Source organism: Eublepharis macularius, chromosome 4 (assembly GCF_028583425.1).
Source record: "Eublepharis macularius isolate TG4126 chromosome 4, MPM_Emac_v1.0, whole genome shotgun sequence".
Classification (NCBI taxonomy): domain Eukaryota; kingdom Metazoa; phylum Chordata; class Lepidosauria; order Squamata; family Eublepharidae; genus Eublepharis; species Eublepharis macularius.
The window spans coordinates 180,293,900-180,309,597 of NC_072793.1; the positions used below are offsets into that span (position 1 = coordinate 180,293,900).

At 47.3% G+C, this 15,698-nt stretch overlaps 2 protein-coding genes across 3 annotated transcripts in view; one reads left to right on the forward strand and one right to left on the reverse strand.

The window, feature by feature from the left end:
• Positions 1–15,698, reverse strand: part of LOC129327971 (zinc finger protein 160-like) — a 111,866-nt gene that overhangs the window by 38,066 nt on the left and 58,102 nt on the right. The window lies entirely within an intron of this gene.
• On the forward strand, positions 604–11,666 carry LOC129327261 (zinc finger protein ZFP2-like). 2 transcript variants are annotated; one of them, XM_054975750.1, is made up of 5 exons: positions 604–641; positions 1,258–1,361; positions 2,798–2,924; positions 4,123–4,215; positions 9,211–11,666. In XM_054975750.1, exons 2-5 carry the CDS (start codon positions 1,347–1,349, stop codon positions 10,764–10,766), a joined length of 1,791 nt encoding a protein of 596 aa, XP_054831725.1. In that variant the 5' UTR covers positions 604–641; positions 1,258–1,346; the 3' UTR covers positions 10,767–11,666. The 2 variants fall into 2 exon arrangements, with proteins under 2 accessions (XP_054831725.1, XP_054831726.1); XM_054975751.1 differs by having other exon boundaries at positions 9,214–11,666.

A 15,698-nucleotide genomic window follows, 5' to 3' on the forward strand; every position in this document is an offset into this window, starting at 1 on the left:
CCTTTCGAGAGTCAAAACGCCTTTGCCAAATGCAAGCAGGAGTGGCGATCGATGCTGAGCCCTTCTGCCCCAGGCAGAGGAGAGCCCAATCTCCCTTCTTCAGATGCATCCAGCAAAGGGAGCTCTGGCCCTCGGAAGCTTCCGCCCGGAAAATCTTGCTGGGCTAGGCTGACCCACATTTGAATGCTGCCACAGCAGAATGTGTGTGTGTGTGTGGGGGGGTCTGCCTCTCTACCTCTCCTGGAGCCCCCTCTGCACTGGGTGCCCTCCAAGGGCTCAGCTGCCAGCCAGAAGTGCCCCTTTGGCTTCCCAGACTTTGCACACACACCCCTTGCAGAAGGTGCACAAGGTAAAAGATGGATCCTGCCCAGACTGAAGCTTCCAGGAAGGGGGAGGGAGAGGGGCAGCCCCTCCTGCAGGCAGGAGCCCCATCAAGGCTGGGGGGGGGTCTCTGTCCTCAGCCCCTCCTCTCCAGTCTCCATCAGCAATAGATTTATTTTTTCTGTGGTCTCTAATGGTTAAAGGGACAGAGCTGCAGTCCCAGAGAGGCACATGGGAGGGTGTGTGTGAGAGAAAGCCATTTCCTGTCCTCCACCCCTCGCAGAAGCCATTTCTTTGTTTCTCAGGCTGGGAGGGATTTGGTGAGCTCAAAGGGGCTTTGGGGAGGGGAGAAGGGGGGAGATGTGGGGCGGGGGCTGCTGCGATACAAGATCTAATGAGAGGCGATCTGTAATGCAAGACCCAGAGAGGGGGGGGGGCAGCAGGCGGTCCCCAATTCCCAGCCTGCCCCCTTCCTCTGCACCAGAGACAGCCTCTTTTGCTCCCTTTATGTTGAGCCCAGAGATTTTGCGGTGGGCTTGAGAGCAGAATCCGAACCCAGCACCTTTGGAGGCTGGGCAGGGCTCAAGTGGCTTCAGGTTCCAGAGACACGTAGGAAGGGGAGGCAACGGCGTGGGTGAAAAAGGAGTGTGGGGCTGAAGGGGAGATTTTAGGCTGAAGGATAGTGCAGATCTGAAAGGAGGGGGGGTGCTGAATAAAAGACTGAGGCAATTGGGAAGGGGGTGAGTGTTAAACAGGGGGGAGGCAGACCTTGACCCTTGGGAGACCCACACAAAACAGATGCTAAGGAGCAGAAAGGGGGTCTTCTGAGGAAACCCTCCTCCTCAGCCTCCACGCTGTGTGCCTTTTCTTTTTGACACAGAAAATGTGAGTGTAATAAAAAAGGTTTCCCACCCTCTTTATTTCTGTCCCTCTCAGGCAGGGGGAAGACATTCTTGACGCTTTCTCTGCCATCTCTTCTGCCTTCTCTGTCGTCTCTTCTGTGTTTTGAAGTGAGAAAAGCCGCCATGAAGCCAGCTCAGGTACTGGAGGGGGGTGGTGGTCAATGGGGAGACTGGTATCGGGCGGCAGCAGTGGTTCCCATTCTAGGTGGGTGGCTGTGTTATTCTGCAGTAGAACAGCAGGATTTGAGTCCAGTGGCACCTTAGAGACCAGAAATATTTGCAGAGTGTAAGTTTTTGAGAGCCAAAGCTCTTAAGAAGGCAGTTCTGACTCTCGAAAGCTTAAACTCTGAAAATTTTGGTGGTTTCTAAGGTGCCACTGGACTCAAATCCTGCTGCCCTCCGTTCTGGCACTACAGAGTGTTGTGGCGACCCAGTGGGAGGGCAGGAAAATGGACCTCCCCTGCTTAGAATGGCATGTAGACAGAAATCCAAACAAGGGCTATGAGACAATATGGGACTGGGAAATTTCCCACGGAAAATGATTAGGCTCTCTACCATATGGACCTCTCTGGTCTCTTCCCGACAAAGCTGCTATCCCTCTGCCAATGAGGGCAGCTCCTCTGGATTAGAGATGCCCCCCCACCAAGGAGGGCTGGAGGGAAAAGGCCCCCACCCCCGTAGACCAGCTTTCCAGTGATGTAAAGACATACTTTCTTCTCCTCCCAGTGTTACCCTAATTGAGTTCTCCTTTTGAGATGTGGGAATTAGCATTCAAGGAGACACAGTGAGAGGGGATAACTAGGAAATCTCTACCTGTGTATACCAAGATTGCTCCCTTAGACAACTCTCAAATAAACAGGCAGATGTTCTACAGGAAAGGTTTCTTTGTCATTAGAGGAGCTAAAGGCAAGCATACAAAAACACACACACATCAAATGCTCAGAGCTAAGAAAACTGGGGATTAGAAAACATTTCATGAAGAAGAAGGGGGGCAGGCTCAGATGTTTCTAAGGGTGCCTGTATGGGACACATACTGAGCACATGACTGTACAGCCCAGTTATAGAGCAAAACGTGCCTTGGGGCAAGGCTGACGTCTTGTTCCCAAAAACAGTAGCGAATTGGGAAAGGTGTGCTAACGACTGTTCAAGATGGGCTATAGGTAAAAATATTGCTTGATGACCTGGTGTCAGATGGGAAGGGAGGGGGATGCAGGGTGGGTGTTGATGGGATTAAACTGGGAGTGTCTTCAGAAAGCTTCCTTATCTCTGCTTCTGTCCAGGGCATGGAAATCATTCAGTCAGTCCTTTCCCTGTGACTTGGTAACTTTCCAGTCTCCAGGCTGGCTGGCATCTACTCTTCCTGGAGGCAGGCAGTGTCTGGGACTTAAGGAAAGGGGTTTAGGGTATTTCCTATCCATAAACTGCCCTTTTAGTATGAGGGAGGGGTCTGACCTCTAAGATCAGGGCCCCAGTCTGTCGCTCTAACCACTATACCCCACCAGCCTTTTGCATCGTCTTTCTCATGGACCACTTCTCCAGTGATCTAAAGAAAGGCCTTCTTTTTCTTCTTCCAGGGCCGGGTGTCCTTCGAAGAGGTGGCTGTGTATTTCACCTGGGGGGAGTGGAGCCTGCTGAGCCGAGCCCAGAGAGCTCTCTACAAGGAAGTCATGCTGGAGAATTTTGGGCACGTGGCCTCTCTGGGTGAGGATCCTTTTCTCCTGGGCTGCCTCCTTCTTGCCGGGAGGGGTGACTGTAAGGAAGTCCTTAGTGAGGAAAGGACATGATCGGGCTGTCTGTCCTCTGCCACCCTCCGTGATCCTTCCTCTGATGTGGGAGGGGTTCTGGTGTCTCCTTGCAGAGAGGGATCCCCTGCCTGGCAGCCCTGTGTCTGGACCATGTGACAGCGCATCTGAAGAGTGGCTTAATGATGCTTGGTTTGGGGAAGGTGGGGCGGTCGAAGCAGGGGCTTCCCTCCAGTCTGGGCCTTACCTGAGCTGGGCTGAGATGTGGCTGTGGAGGGAACTCTGGTGGCTTCTCTGCCGCTTCCGTTATTTCTCAGCTGGCATTTCCATCCCACTTGGACAGGGAGCAGGCGGAGAGCTTCCAGCGCCACTTTTATGCCAACACCCCTATAGTCATCTAAGGCCTCCGGCCATCCCAGAGAATGGAAATGGTGATAGTGACAGCCTCTTCTCCTCGCTTTCATTTCCAAAGAAGAAATGCCAAAATGCTGAAGGGGAAAAAGCACCTTGATCGCAGTCGGAGAAAATAATGCCAATATTTATTAAAAAGTAAAACGAGGTCTTCCAGCTCCCTTCGCAAAAAAGCTCACCCTAAAAAAAGCCCGAGGAGTTAGCCGTGTTAGTCTGTAGTCACAAAATAGTAACAAATCCTGTAGCACCTTTAAGACTATCCTTCATACAACTCTCTCATGGATTAGCCAGGAGGGGGACGTCTTAATGATCCAAGATCTGAGTAACTGTTCAATGAGGACTTACCTAGCAGATACTTTAAGTATTTTGGCTTGCCCAATGTTTTGATTACCAAATGCCTTTTACATTTTCTGTTCTGACTTACTGTCAGTCTTTCCCTTTGCTGTTAATAAAAGTCAACCCTTTAAAAATGATTTCATGGGGAGGGAAACTGCACCAATCTGCAGTATGTGTATACAAAGGCTCAGGTTTCAAGCTGGGGGTGCATGTGTGAATGGCCACACGTGTGTTCCCTCAGGTTTTCATAAAAGACAGGTGACACGTGACCCCATACTGTGCTCCACCCCACCCCTATTACTTGCCTGTTGTGTATTTCTGGAGCGACAGAGTCAAGCTTCCTTCAAATTCCTGGATTTATATCCCCACAGAAGACTTACAAATTTGTGATTTTTTTTTCTGATTAAAAGGACCTCAGATTGCCAAACCTGAACTCATATCCTGGCTGGAAGAGGAGGAGGAGCTGTTTCTCCTGGGCTCTGATGAAGGGGAGAGATTGGCAGGTAGCTGCTTTGATCTGTCTTGCCTGTGCTTCCTTCCAAGGTTCTGGTGGATTTCTGTGGCTTTGTTTATCCTCACAGTTTGAGTTCATCCTCAAAAAAAAAAAGTGTGGCTGGGTTGAGAATGCTGAAATTGTGCTTTTAGATCTTGAACCTTTGATAATAGGCAACTTCCTTCTGAGAGACAGTTCAGTGTAGTGGTTAAGAGCGGCAGGACTCTAATCTGGAGAACTGGGTTTGATTCCCCACTCCTCTGCTTGAAGCCAGCTGGGTGACCTTGGGCTAGTCACAGCTCTCTGGAGCTCTCTCAGCCCCACCCACTTCACAGGGTGTTTTGTTGTGGGGATAATAATGACATACTTTGTAAACCGCTCTGAGTGGGTATTAAGTTGTCCTGGAGGGTGGTATATAAATTGAATGTTGTTATTATTATTATTAAGTTGAGCCAAGTAGTGTCCAGTCTGAGAGGCCGACACATTCACATAATGGTGTTTCCAGCCCTGCCTCCTCCAGAGTTATCAAAGCAAAGCATGTGCTCTACTGCAGAGACATGACCCAGAGCAACTCCAGACAACTCACATGGAAATGTTACCTCCTTCAAACTATCCTTCCTCCGCCAGCCCAGAGCAGTGTTGTAATTGATCGTGCAGCACCTGGCACATCCAGTGTGCCAACACAAAATCCAGCCTCTTGCAGAGGAACTTTGGGCTTTCCCTGCGTGTTTTAAACCCTAGCCAGGATTTGTCTCTCCCAGTTAACAGCCGATTGCATGTTGTCTGGAGCTACCAGCCAGGAAGCTGATATAACATGCAGAAGGGCTCTTAGAAGGGAGAGAGGGAAGGTGGCTGAAGTTGGAAAGGCTGCCAGGCTGGGCCAGGGCGCTGGGTAGCACAGACTCTGGGTGAAGAGGTGCCCTTTGTGGGAGGCAGGAGTGCTTCTCTCTTCAGAGGTGAGACAAAATTGACAGCCGCCCCTTTTTGTGCTACGCATGGTGAATGGCGAGTGAAAGGTCACCTTTGAGCATGGGTTCTTTTTTAATGTAAACGTGACCCTTGGGAGTTTTTTTCCCCATTCCTGCTCTCACCCCATGTTTACTTGTTGAAACAAAACTTTGCTGGAAATAAAGCCGTTGGGGGAACCCTGCTGCTTTATCATAGTGGAAGAGAGGGTGTGGGTTAAGTTCCCAAATTGTGGGGTATCCTTCTTAGGACGAGAAGAAAGGTCATTCCAATTCCAGAGGGGAGAAATGTAGTAAAATGACCCTGAAGAAGCTTATTTTATTGCAGGGAAAGAGGGAGTCATACTGTTGGTCTCTCCAGTTGCCAGACCTCAGCAAGGGCTGCCCCTCTTTCCAACCGTTATCCCACTTGGGATAAAGATGAGAAAAGAGACAACCGAGGGAGCATATGACAGAGGTTTATAAAACGATGCGTGGGGAAGAGTGGACATGGAAAACTTTTTCTCCCTCTTCCACAATACTGTAACGTAAGGGTATCCAATGAAACTCCTGCATAATAGATCGTAGGCCAAAATGAAGTACTTCCTCACCCAATGAGTGAATAAAATGTGGAATTTGCTGCCGGAGGATGTACTGATGGCTACAAGTATAGACTGCTTTAAAAGGGGATTAGACCAAGTCATGGAAGGAACGTCTATTGATGGCTACTAGAGGGAACCCCCACAGTAAATCTCTGCATCCCAGTGCCAGGAGGCACCATCGAGAGAAGGCCTCTCTGTCGTGTTTTTGGCCCTCCAGAGTAACTGGTTGACCGCTGTATGAAATGAGATGCTGGACTAGATGGGCCTCTGGTCTGATCCAGCAGGGCTCTTCTTACATTTTGAAAACTCGACAGTGTTTTGTGGAATCTACTAAGAGCCCCGTGGCGCAGAGTGGTAAGCTGCAATACTGCAGCCTAAGCTCTGCTCATGACCGGAGTTTGATCCTGGCGGAAGCTGGGTTCAGGTAGCCGGCTCAAGTTTCACTCAGCCTTCCATCCTTCCGAGGTCGGTAAAATGAGTACCCAGTTTCCTGGGGGTAAAGTGTAGATGACTGGGGAAGGCAATGGCAAACCACCCCATAACAAAAAGTCTGCCAAGAAAACATCATGATGTGACGTCCCCCCATGGGTCAATGCTTGCACAGGAGACTACTTTTACCTTACCTACTAAACTTATAAACCTTAGATTGATCCCTGGTTTAAACATTCCTTGATCAGAGACCTGTGTTTCAACACAAAATTGTGCATGCTGGTATATGTGTTCTTACTTTTAACTTTTTTTCCTTCTAATAATAAATTGGAGTAGAGAATAAGTTTGAATGAGGAAACCATATGGTAGAGAGGGAAAATGGTAATAATTCACAAAGAATTCTACAATCATTTTTTTTGAAGTAAAAAAAAGTCCTAGTTCTCTTTTTCTATTCTTGCCTGGCCTTGTGATGAGGTTTTCAGAGCAAGTAAAGGTTCCTTAGTTGCACATACTAGTAAAAATAATTTCCAAATGAATAAAGTGCAAGAACAGGCCAAGTTCCCCCCACCCCCCTCAAAAGCACAGTTTGTTGGCAGAGGAAGCTTTTCATAGCGTTCTGTATCTAAAGTTCTCTGACATTTCTCACACATTTTTACTAAGGCTCTACAAGTATTTATTTATTTATTTAATTTGTATTCCACCCTCCCCGCATCAGCAGACTCAGGAAAATACCATTTTCATAATGAATTCTTTTCTCTCTCTCTCTCTCTCTGTCCAAATAGATTAAGACAGGGGTCATTTCGTAGAAAAAGAGCTGGAGGAACTCATTAGCATAACTCATTAGCATATGCCATGACCCTTGACATCACAGGAAGTGAGTCATTGGCATAGCTAATTTACATATGTCTCACCCCTGGCATCACCTATCCTGGCTGTTTTAGACCCAATCCTGGCCATTCATGGCCAAAATTTGGCCCAAAATGGCAAAAAGGGGCTGAAAATGGCCGAAAAGGGGACGAAAATGGTCAGGATTGGGCCAGTGCTGAGTGGGAGAGTGATCCACCACCCATCAGAGGCCCAATCCGGGCCATTTCGGCCCCAATCCAGGCTGAAACGAGCCCAAAATGGCCGAGAGTCAGGTGGGTGGGGCCACCAGACATGTGACCTCTTTGGGGAACTGCTGGAACTGCGTTCCTGCGCGTTCCCCCTCGAAATGAGCCCTGGATTAAGGTGTATGAATGCTTAATCATTCAACCTCCCGAACTAGTCTAATTTTGGCTTTTGTAAACCAGGATGAAATTGCAGCTAACCTGGAAGCATAATAATATTTTTCATGTTGGGAGCTGATGTTCCATTTTTCTGCCAAGGATGCTGTATAATTGTTGATAGAACTTTGGGTTTAAGGATTTCCTGTCCTTTAAGCCATTAGAGCAAAATGTAATTTCTGCCCAGGGAAATGCTGTTTTCCATCTAATTGCCACAAGCTACAGATTGGTCAGTACCATCTAGTCTGTCAGAGGACCACATTCCCAAAAAAGACTTTGGAAAGGTTGGTATTTCTGCCTTCTCTACAGCAGCTGATTTGGTTTACGCCCTAATTTTTTTTCTGTGAATTTTTAAATTTTATTAATAGAATTAAACGCCCGATAAAAAGGGAAAAGAAATAAAAGAAAGAGTGAAAAGAGCATGCAAAAAAGAAAAGAAAGACAGAAATTATAAGTAAGAGAAAACAATCATATGTATTTCATTTTCCATTTTTCTCTACAACATTTATTTTAACAAACATCATACTTTAAATTTTAATCTCTTCAAAATTCCCTTTTCCACTACTGTCCCCGTCTATTTATTTTTCCCCAGATTTATCTTCTTAAAAACCAAAACCACAAATCATCAAATCATTTTTCCTTGTTTCACGCAAAAAGTCAATAAGGGGTTTCCAGCTAGTCATAAAAATAGACAATGTTTTATCTCTGATCAGGGCTGTAAATTTAGCCATCTCGGCTAGCTCCATCATTTATGGTTTATGCCCTAATTTAAGGCTCTTTTTGTGTGTGCGCTTATGCCAGGAATAGTAAAATGACCCCACCATCATCCCTTGTTTTTTATCACTGGGAACGAGGGATTTTCTCTGCTGGTCTTACTGGACTGCAGCAAAGAATCTCTCTCCATCCTTTTCCCTCTCCATCCTTTTCCCTCTCCATCCTTTTCCCTCTCCATCCTTTTCCCTCTCCATCCTTTTCCCTCTCCATCCTTTCCCCTCTCCATCCTTTTTACAACTGGGGTTTACTCTCTGCTGCCCCCATCCAGCTAGAATTGGAATTGCAGTCTGTCCGCTGGCAACCCGGACTCTCCTACTATAGCCTAAGAGGCCATTGGTGGAGGGGTGCCAGTCAGCTCTTTCGCCTTCCCAACTTCCACCCAGCCACCCCTTCCCCCTGCCTGTTGGTCCCCCAGGATATCTGAAAATAGAGAAAATCTAAAAGGTAAAAACACCTCCTTCTTTACCAAAATCTACTTCTCTGATGTTTAAGAGTGAGGCAGAAAGAAGTTAATACTTTCACACTTACTGTTCATGTCCGATTACCTTCTTCTCCATCTGGCTGTCCACCTTTCTTCAGTCCCTCCTCCATGTGTAAAAGCATGAATGGCTGACCCTCTCTTAACAGATGCCCTTCTTCTCCCCACAACCCACCCCCCAACACTCCTATCTGTAAATTCACCCAGCATGGAAAGAGAAACTTGAAACCATTGGTACACTTTGAGGCAGAAAACCTCCATTGTATGTTCTCTTTGTTTTGTCCTCTTGAGCTTTGTTCATTTAATATACAAATGGCTACTCTGCAACTTATTTGGCTTGGAATTTAGAAGGACTAGAGAAGGTGAGGGGGAGAACTGGCTACGGCCTGTGTGAGTTAAACCTCTGAGGATTCACAGAGTACAAACACAACCATTGGAAGGCAGAGTAGAAAACTCTGGCACAGATAGTTGGGGAAAGTGTACTGTCATCACATCAGTTTCTCTTTTTGTCAGCAGGAGCCGTGAGGGAGTCAGAAAATGAAATGAAAGAATATCCAGTGATGGATAAAGAGGATATGAATTCAGCTGTAGAAGAGAAGGTTGAATATTGTGATGCCCTCAGGAAGGAAGAAGGAAGACATCTTTATAATGAGAGAAATACTTCTGGACTTTTAGAGGCAAGCGACTCTCTATTGCAACAACTATACGAAAGAGACAATAGGAATGAGCTCACAGCAAGTGGGGAAAATTTTCTTGAAAAATCAGTTATAAATATTCATTGGGACACTTATAATGAAAAGAAAATATATAAATGCCTAGTGTGTGGGAAAAGCTTTGGATGGAAATGTAGCCTAATTTCCCATCACAGGATTCACACAGGAGAGAAACCATACAAATGCCTGGAGTGTGGAATCAGCTTCAGGTGCAAATTTAGCCTAATTTCCCATCAAATAATTCACACAGGAGAGAAACCATATAAATGTCTGGAGTGTGGAAAAAGCTTCCGTCACAGTACATCTCTTTTTCCTCACCAAAGAATTCACACAGGGGAAAAACCATATAAATGCCTAGAGTGTGGGAAAAGTTTCAGCCGGAATGAAAACCTTATTGTCCACCAAAGAATTCACACAGGGGAAAAACCATATAAATGCCTGCAGTGTGGGAAAAGTTTTAGTCAAAGTAGAAAACTTACTGTCCATCAAGGAATTCACACAGGAGAGAAACCATATAAATGCCTGGAGTGTGGAAAAAGTTTCCGTTACAGCACATCTCTTTTTCCCCACCAAAGAATTCACACAGGAGAGAGACCATATAAATGCCGAGAGTGTGGAAAAAGTTTCAGTCGGAATGAAAACCTTACTGTTCATCAAACAATTCACACAGGGGAAAAACCATATAAATGTCTGCAGTGTGGGAAAAGTTTCAGTCAAAGTAGAAAACTTACTGTCCACCAACAAATTCACACAGAAGAGAAGCCATATAAATGCCTCGAATGTGGAAAAAGTTTCAGTCAAAATAAAAACCTTACTCTCCACCAAAGAATTCATACAGGGGAGAAACCATATAAATGCCTGGAGTGTGGTAAAAGTTTCACTCGGAGTGGAAGCCTTTCTTCCCACCAAAGAATTCACACTGGGGAGAAACCATATAAATGCCTGGAGTGTGGAGAAAGCTTCAGTCAGAATGGACACCTTACTCGCCATCAAATAATTCACACCGGAAAGAAACCGTATAAATGCATGGAGTGTGGTAGAACCTTCCAGCAGAGTGGAAGCCTTGCTTCCCACCAAAGAATTCACACAGGAGAGAAACCTTATAAATGCCTGGAGTGTGGTAAAAGCTTCAGTCGGAGTGGACATCTTACAGACCATCAAAGAATTCACACAGGGGAGAAACCATATAAATGTCTGGAGTGTGGGAAAAGCTTCAGTAACAGCAGTAACTTTTCTTCCCACCAAAGAATTCACACAGGGGAGAAACCATATAAATGTCTGGAGTGTGGAAAAAGATTCAGTCGGAGTGACAATCTCACTTCCCATCAAAGAATTCACAGGGGAAATACCATATAAGTGTCTGGAAAATGGAACAGGCCTTGGTTTGAGTTAACATCTTTTTTCCTATAAAGTAAGAGTGGGGGAGTGTCATACCCAGCAGCCTTCACTCCAGTCATAAGTACATTCATGTCCTCCCTCAGATCAGCTCACTCTTCATGTGATCTACCGACCTCCAGTTTATGCTCATGACAACAATCCTATGAAGTAGATTATGTTGAGAGGGTGAGACTGGGATAAAGTCAGCCAGCCACCTTCCTTGGCAGGCTGGGGATTCAATCCTGAGTTTCTCAGATCCCAATCTGACTCTCTAACCACTATTTCACAGACTCTGTAACGTCAGCTTATTGCTGGGAAGCCAGTAGCCTGTTTCCAGACGCCTTTCTTCATTTTCTGATGAGGTATGCCTGCCATGAACAGGCAAAGATGTGCACAAGTGGACGGACAGATGCCTCCTTTTATTATTGTAGTTTAGTTTCATGTGGTATTTTACAGACCAATCCTTGTTTGAAATTGCTAGTTTTGAAGAAGCCTTGTTGGGTACCAACTTTTTGTGGCGTACGGAGATTGTAAGCCTGTGAAGCTGGCGGATTTTGGAGGGAGGGGCAGAGAACAAAATGTTTCTCTGTGAGGTAGGCTCTGGTGGTGTTTTGTGAGGAGAGTTCTTCTGAGGGGGGAAAGGGCAATTTCTGAAGAATAAGAGCAATGGAAGCCATTTGAGGAGAAGGAGCATCCCATGGAGCATACAGAAGAGCCAGAAGAGGAGCTTAAAGCAGAGCTGGTACGTCTGGAGAGCTGGAGTGGAAGCAGGACGGAGAGACATTCAAGCTGCAGCAAGAACAGAGAGTGAGAGACTTTCACAAGGCTGCAGAAAGAGCACGAAGGCTTGGACTGCCTCTTTGGTTCTGTAGATGTATGCCCTTTTGGAATAAATCCTAATTATATTTTGATTTTTACTTGTGAAATGTGATTAGAGGGTTTGGGATAGTTCCTTCAAACTTGTATTTTCCTTTATTTCACCTGCTGGATATTCCCACTTGTTTATGAGCTGGTGGCATAGAGATGGGCTCGTTTTTCTCTTTTACAATCCTCCCCCCTTTCCATTAACCAACTCTCCCACTTTTCCGGGCACCACAAGTGGCAACACCCTCTCCCTGGGGCTAACAGGGCTTGCTTGCTTTCTCAACCCTTCCCAGCCTCATGTGTTTTCCCTCCTTGACCTCTGCAACAGAATAAAAGTCCAGCTTCCTGGATGCACCTTGGGAGAAGGGGCTGGGGTTGAGGGATGTTCTGGGTGTAAATCTGGGTTGGCCAGAGCAGAATCCCAGAGGGGGCATTGCATGCCAGGCCTCCAAATGGTAAAATCCATAGAGCTCTGCTTCCTAGAGAGGGAGAGGAGGGGACGGCAATAGGGGCTGCCCCGCCCCACCTGTCCTCCTCCCCAAGCTGTAAAAAGCGCCTTTGGGATGTTCCTTGGTCCTTGGGAAAGGTGGGGAAAGCCCCATAAGGTGACAGGACTTGGCTAGGGAGGGCCTCCCTTATCCTTTTAAGTGGAGCCAGTTTAGCACAGTAGGGGAAGCTGGTAGAGTTTGAAGAGGAGAGCAGAGGACAGACAACCCCCCCCCCTCAAGAATCAGGTGAGCCTCCCCTAGAAGTCCAGCTCCAAAGTGGGACCCCTCCCCCCAATCTGCATTGGGTCCTTTGCGCAACTCACAATGTAAAGGCCCCTGGCTCCTTAAACCCGGGGTGGGGTGGGGAACAAGCTGTTGTAGAAAGGTAGTTTTGTCGACAATTATAGATCCCAACATATTTCACAAAAAGCTTCATCGGGGAATCTGGTAAAGCAAGTTAAAAGTCATTAATATTTTCTTTAAAATCATCTCATTTACATTATAAGAATAAGTTAAAAGGAATATACAATGGACAGGAAGTCCTTTAAAATACGAGTCTGGGCATGTTGAAAGGAATCATTTATTTCTCTGTAAAACAGCATCATGGAGTGTGTAAGAAATATTTTGGACCTAAGATTAGAATAATTTCCAAGACCCGACACAGACAAGCATTATAAAAAACCCCATAGGCTTACTTTGTAAAATATATAGTCTTGCCAAAAAGGGGGCGAGCAATAGAAAATAGAAACTTCTCTAACCTCCCACTTTAGTGAACGAGACCAACTGACAGAGTGCAGCTTAGTTTATAGTCCTGTCAGATGTAAAAAAAATTCCAGATTCTCATTAAACCCTAGAGGGTCTACTGATCTGTTTAGGATTTCACTGACTCCACCCCTTCATCTTGGATGTTGTCAAAGCAGTCTCTGGCCGGAAGCCAGACTGGAATGGATCCAGGGCCCTCTAGTGGTTGCAGCAACATTGAACGAAGCAAGTATTGGAAATAGCAATGTCTGGTGTACTGCAGCAGCACGAAGGGAGAAGAGCCTTCTATGCAGGGGGGCAGCAAGGATCACCTAGTTAGGACAGCAAGAACAGCAGCTCTTGTTTCCTGGGGGTCATTTCCTTGGCTCCCATTGGGCTAAACAGGGCAATATCCTGCTGCTTCTCTCTCCTGCCTTATTCACTTCTACAAGATGCATTCAGATAGCAATGACTCTCTCTTCACTCTCAAGTATGTATTTCCTAAATAAACTTTTTTTAGCCTCTTTAATCAGCACAGCGAAACTTCTCTACTCCATTTGCACTCCGCTAACAGCAACAACCGTAGAGCTCACCCTTTCCTGGCACCCTGTAGGCAAAATCAGATGGATAACAAATGCCAGACCCCACTCCCCTCCCATCAGAGTCCCAAAGTAACAACATTATTTTGACCTTCATTTTATCCTCACAACCACCCTGTGAGGTAGGTTAGGCTGAGAATGTGGGCCTGGACTTAGGTCAGACAGCAACTTTCAGTGGCAGGGCAGGAATTGGAACAAGAACCCCTTGGAAAACCAGACCCCCTACTAATGAAACCCTACAACCTCTGATAGCCCAGACAGGTTCTTCAATCCCTTCCGTTTGCTAAAAGACGGGATATTTTCTCTCTTCTCTGCCTGTGCTGCGTTCCTCCCCTATGAAGATACTAAATACTTTACACAGTACTCCCCCCCTCCATTTTATCCTAACAACAACCCTGTGAGGTAGGTTACACTGAGACCCTGTGACCGGGTCAAAGTCAGCCAGCAACTTTCTGCAGCAGAATCTGTATTGAGCCTTGATCTCACTTGATCACCAGTGAATATTGTAAGTGCAGCAAGCTATCGGTTTGGCGTGTGGAGCCTCTAGCTGGAAACAATCATCAAAGAAATCCCTGCCAAGGAAGTCGAGACACGGCAGCTTCTTTGAACTTCACCCCCACAGCAGCCAGTCAATGCCTGAAGCTTTAGAAGGAAAAGGAAACGCTTCTCAGGTCCAGGCGTGTTTCCAGCCCTAGCCACAGTGTCTCTTAACTCTTCTCCTTCTCAAAAGCCCAACTTCACTCTGTTTTCAAGTAGGCAGCCGTGTTGGTCTGCAGGAATCCAGCAGGATTTGAATCCAAGGGCCCCTTAGAGACCAGCCAGATTCCCAGGGCGGGTCCTTTCGAGAGTCAAAGCGCCTTTGCCAGATGCAAGCAGGAGTGGCGATTGATGCTGAGCCCTTCTGCCCCAGGCAGAGAGGAATGAGCTTTGGAGAGGCCAAGCTCCCTTCTTCAGATGCATCCAGCAAAGGGAGCTCTGGCCCTCGGAAGCTTCCGCCCGGAAAATCTTGCTGGGCTGGGCTGACCCACATTTGAATGCTGCCACAGCAGAGTGTGTGTGTGGTGGTGGGGGGTGCCTCCCCACCTCTCCTGGAGTCCCCTGCGCACTGGGTGCTCCTCCAAGGGCTCAGCTGCCAGCCAGAAGTGCCCCTTTGGCTTCCCTAACTTTGCACCCCTCCCTGCAGAAATTGCAGAATGCGAAAGACGGGCTGGATCCTGCCCAGACAGAAGCGTCCAGGGAGGGGGAGGGAGAGGGGCAGCCCCTCCTGCAGGAAGGAGCCCCATCAAGGCTGGGGGGGGGCTCTGTCCTCAGCCCCTCCTCTCCAGACTCCATCAGCAATAGATTTTTTTTTCGGGGCCCCTCCAGCTGTCAGGTCCAGTATGTATCTAAACTGTACTGACTCCATTTTCTAATGCTTCTAGTGTTTAAGTGCTTTCTCCCCAGGTGCACCAGTTCCCAGGCAGCATCCCCACCAGAGGAGATTGTTGTGTCTAACACCGTTCCACCAAGCATTGGCCTTGAAGGAGAGCAGCTTCCCAGGACTGAAAGATGTTGTTTTGAGAACTGTGGGGGGAGGCTGTTCCAGATGGGTATTGTTACTCTGTATCCTATGCTTGCTCTTCATTGGTAACAATGATCATGTACCATCCTGAGTCTCCTATTCAGGACAGTGGACTATAATGGACCTTTTCTGCAATAAAACTTCCTTTGCCAGACACTGGACTTATTCTTGCTTCTAAAGGGAACCTTGCAGAGAGTGCCTTATCTAGCCACAGTCTGACATTTTGTTACCAATCATGCCTGAGTCGGGCCCAGCGGAATCCAAGGTAGTCCCGGACAGGGATCCTTTGTTTGATCCGTATGCGTCCCCCGACAGTCAAACAGTGCAACCCCAAGAATCGCAGGTGCCAGCCGGGGCTGGTGCTTCGACGCCTACACCGCCTCTCATCGACCTCAGCAGTGAGGGGACAAGGCCGAGGGCTACAGCTCTTCCCTTGCTCTCGCTACCCACCCCGTCGGAGTGGGGAGCCCGACCCCGAGAAACACGGGAGCGCCGGGCCGGAGGGCTACATCCAAGAGTTTCGATGGACGGGCGCCGAAGCCTAGAGACGGTCCCTGAGCTGGACAGCAGCCAACCGTGGCTGTTTTGGAACCGGACGACCGAACGGACGGACGGGAACACATCTCACCGCGGCGCCCTGAGTTGGGATTATTCGGAA

What these genes read in the sequence shown, in the direction of transcription:
- LOC129327261 (XM_054975750.1), top strand. An exon ending in TGGGCACGTGGCCTCTCTGG is followed by an intron (nt 2,925 to 4,122) that starts GTGAGGATCCTT and finishes TCTGATTAAAAG; the next exon opens with GACCTCAGATTGCCAAACCT. An exon ending in TGAAGGGGAGAGATTGGCAG is followed by an intron (nt 4,216 to 9,210) that starts GTAGCTGCTTTG and finishes TCTTTTTGTCAG; the next exon opens with CAGGAGCCGTGAGGGAGTCA.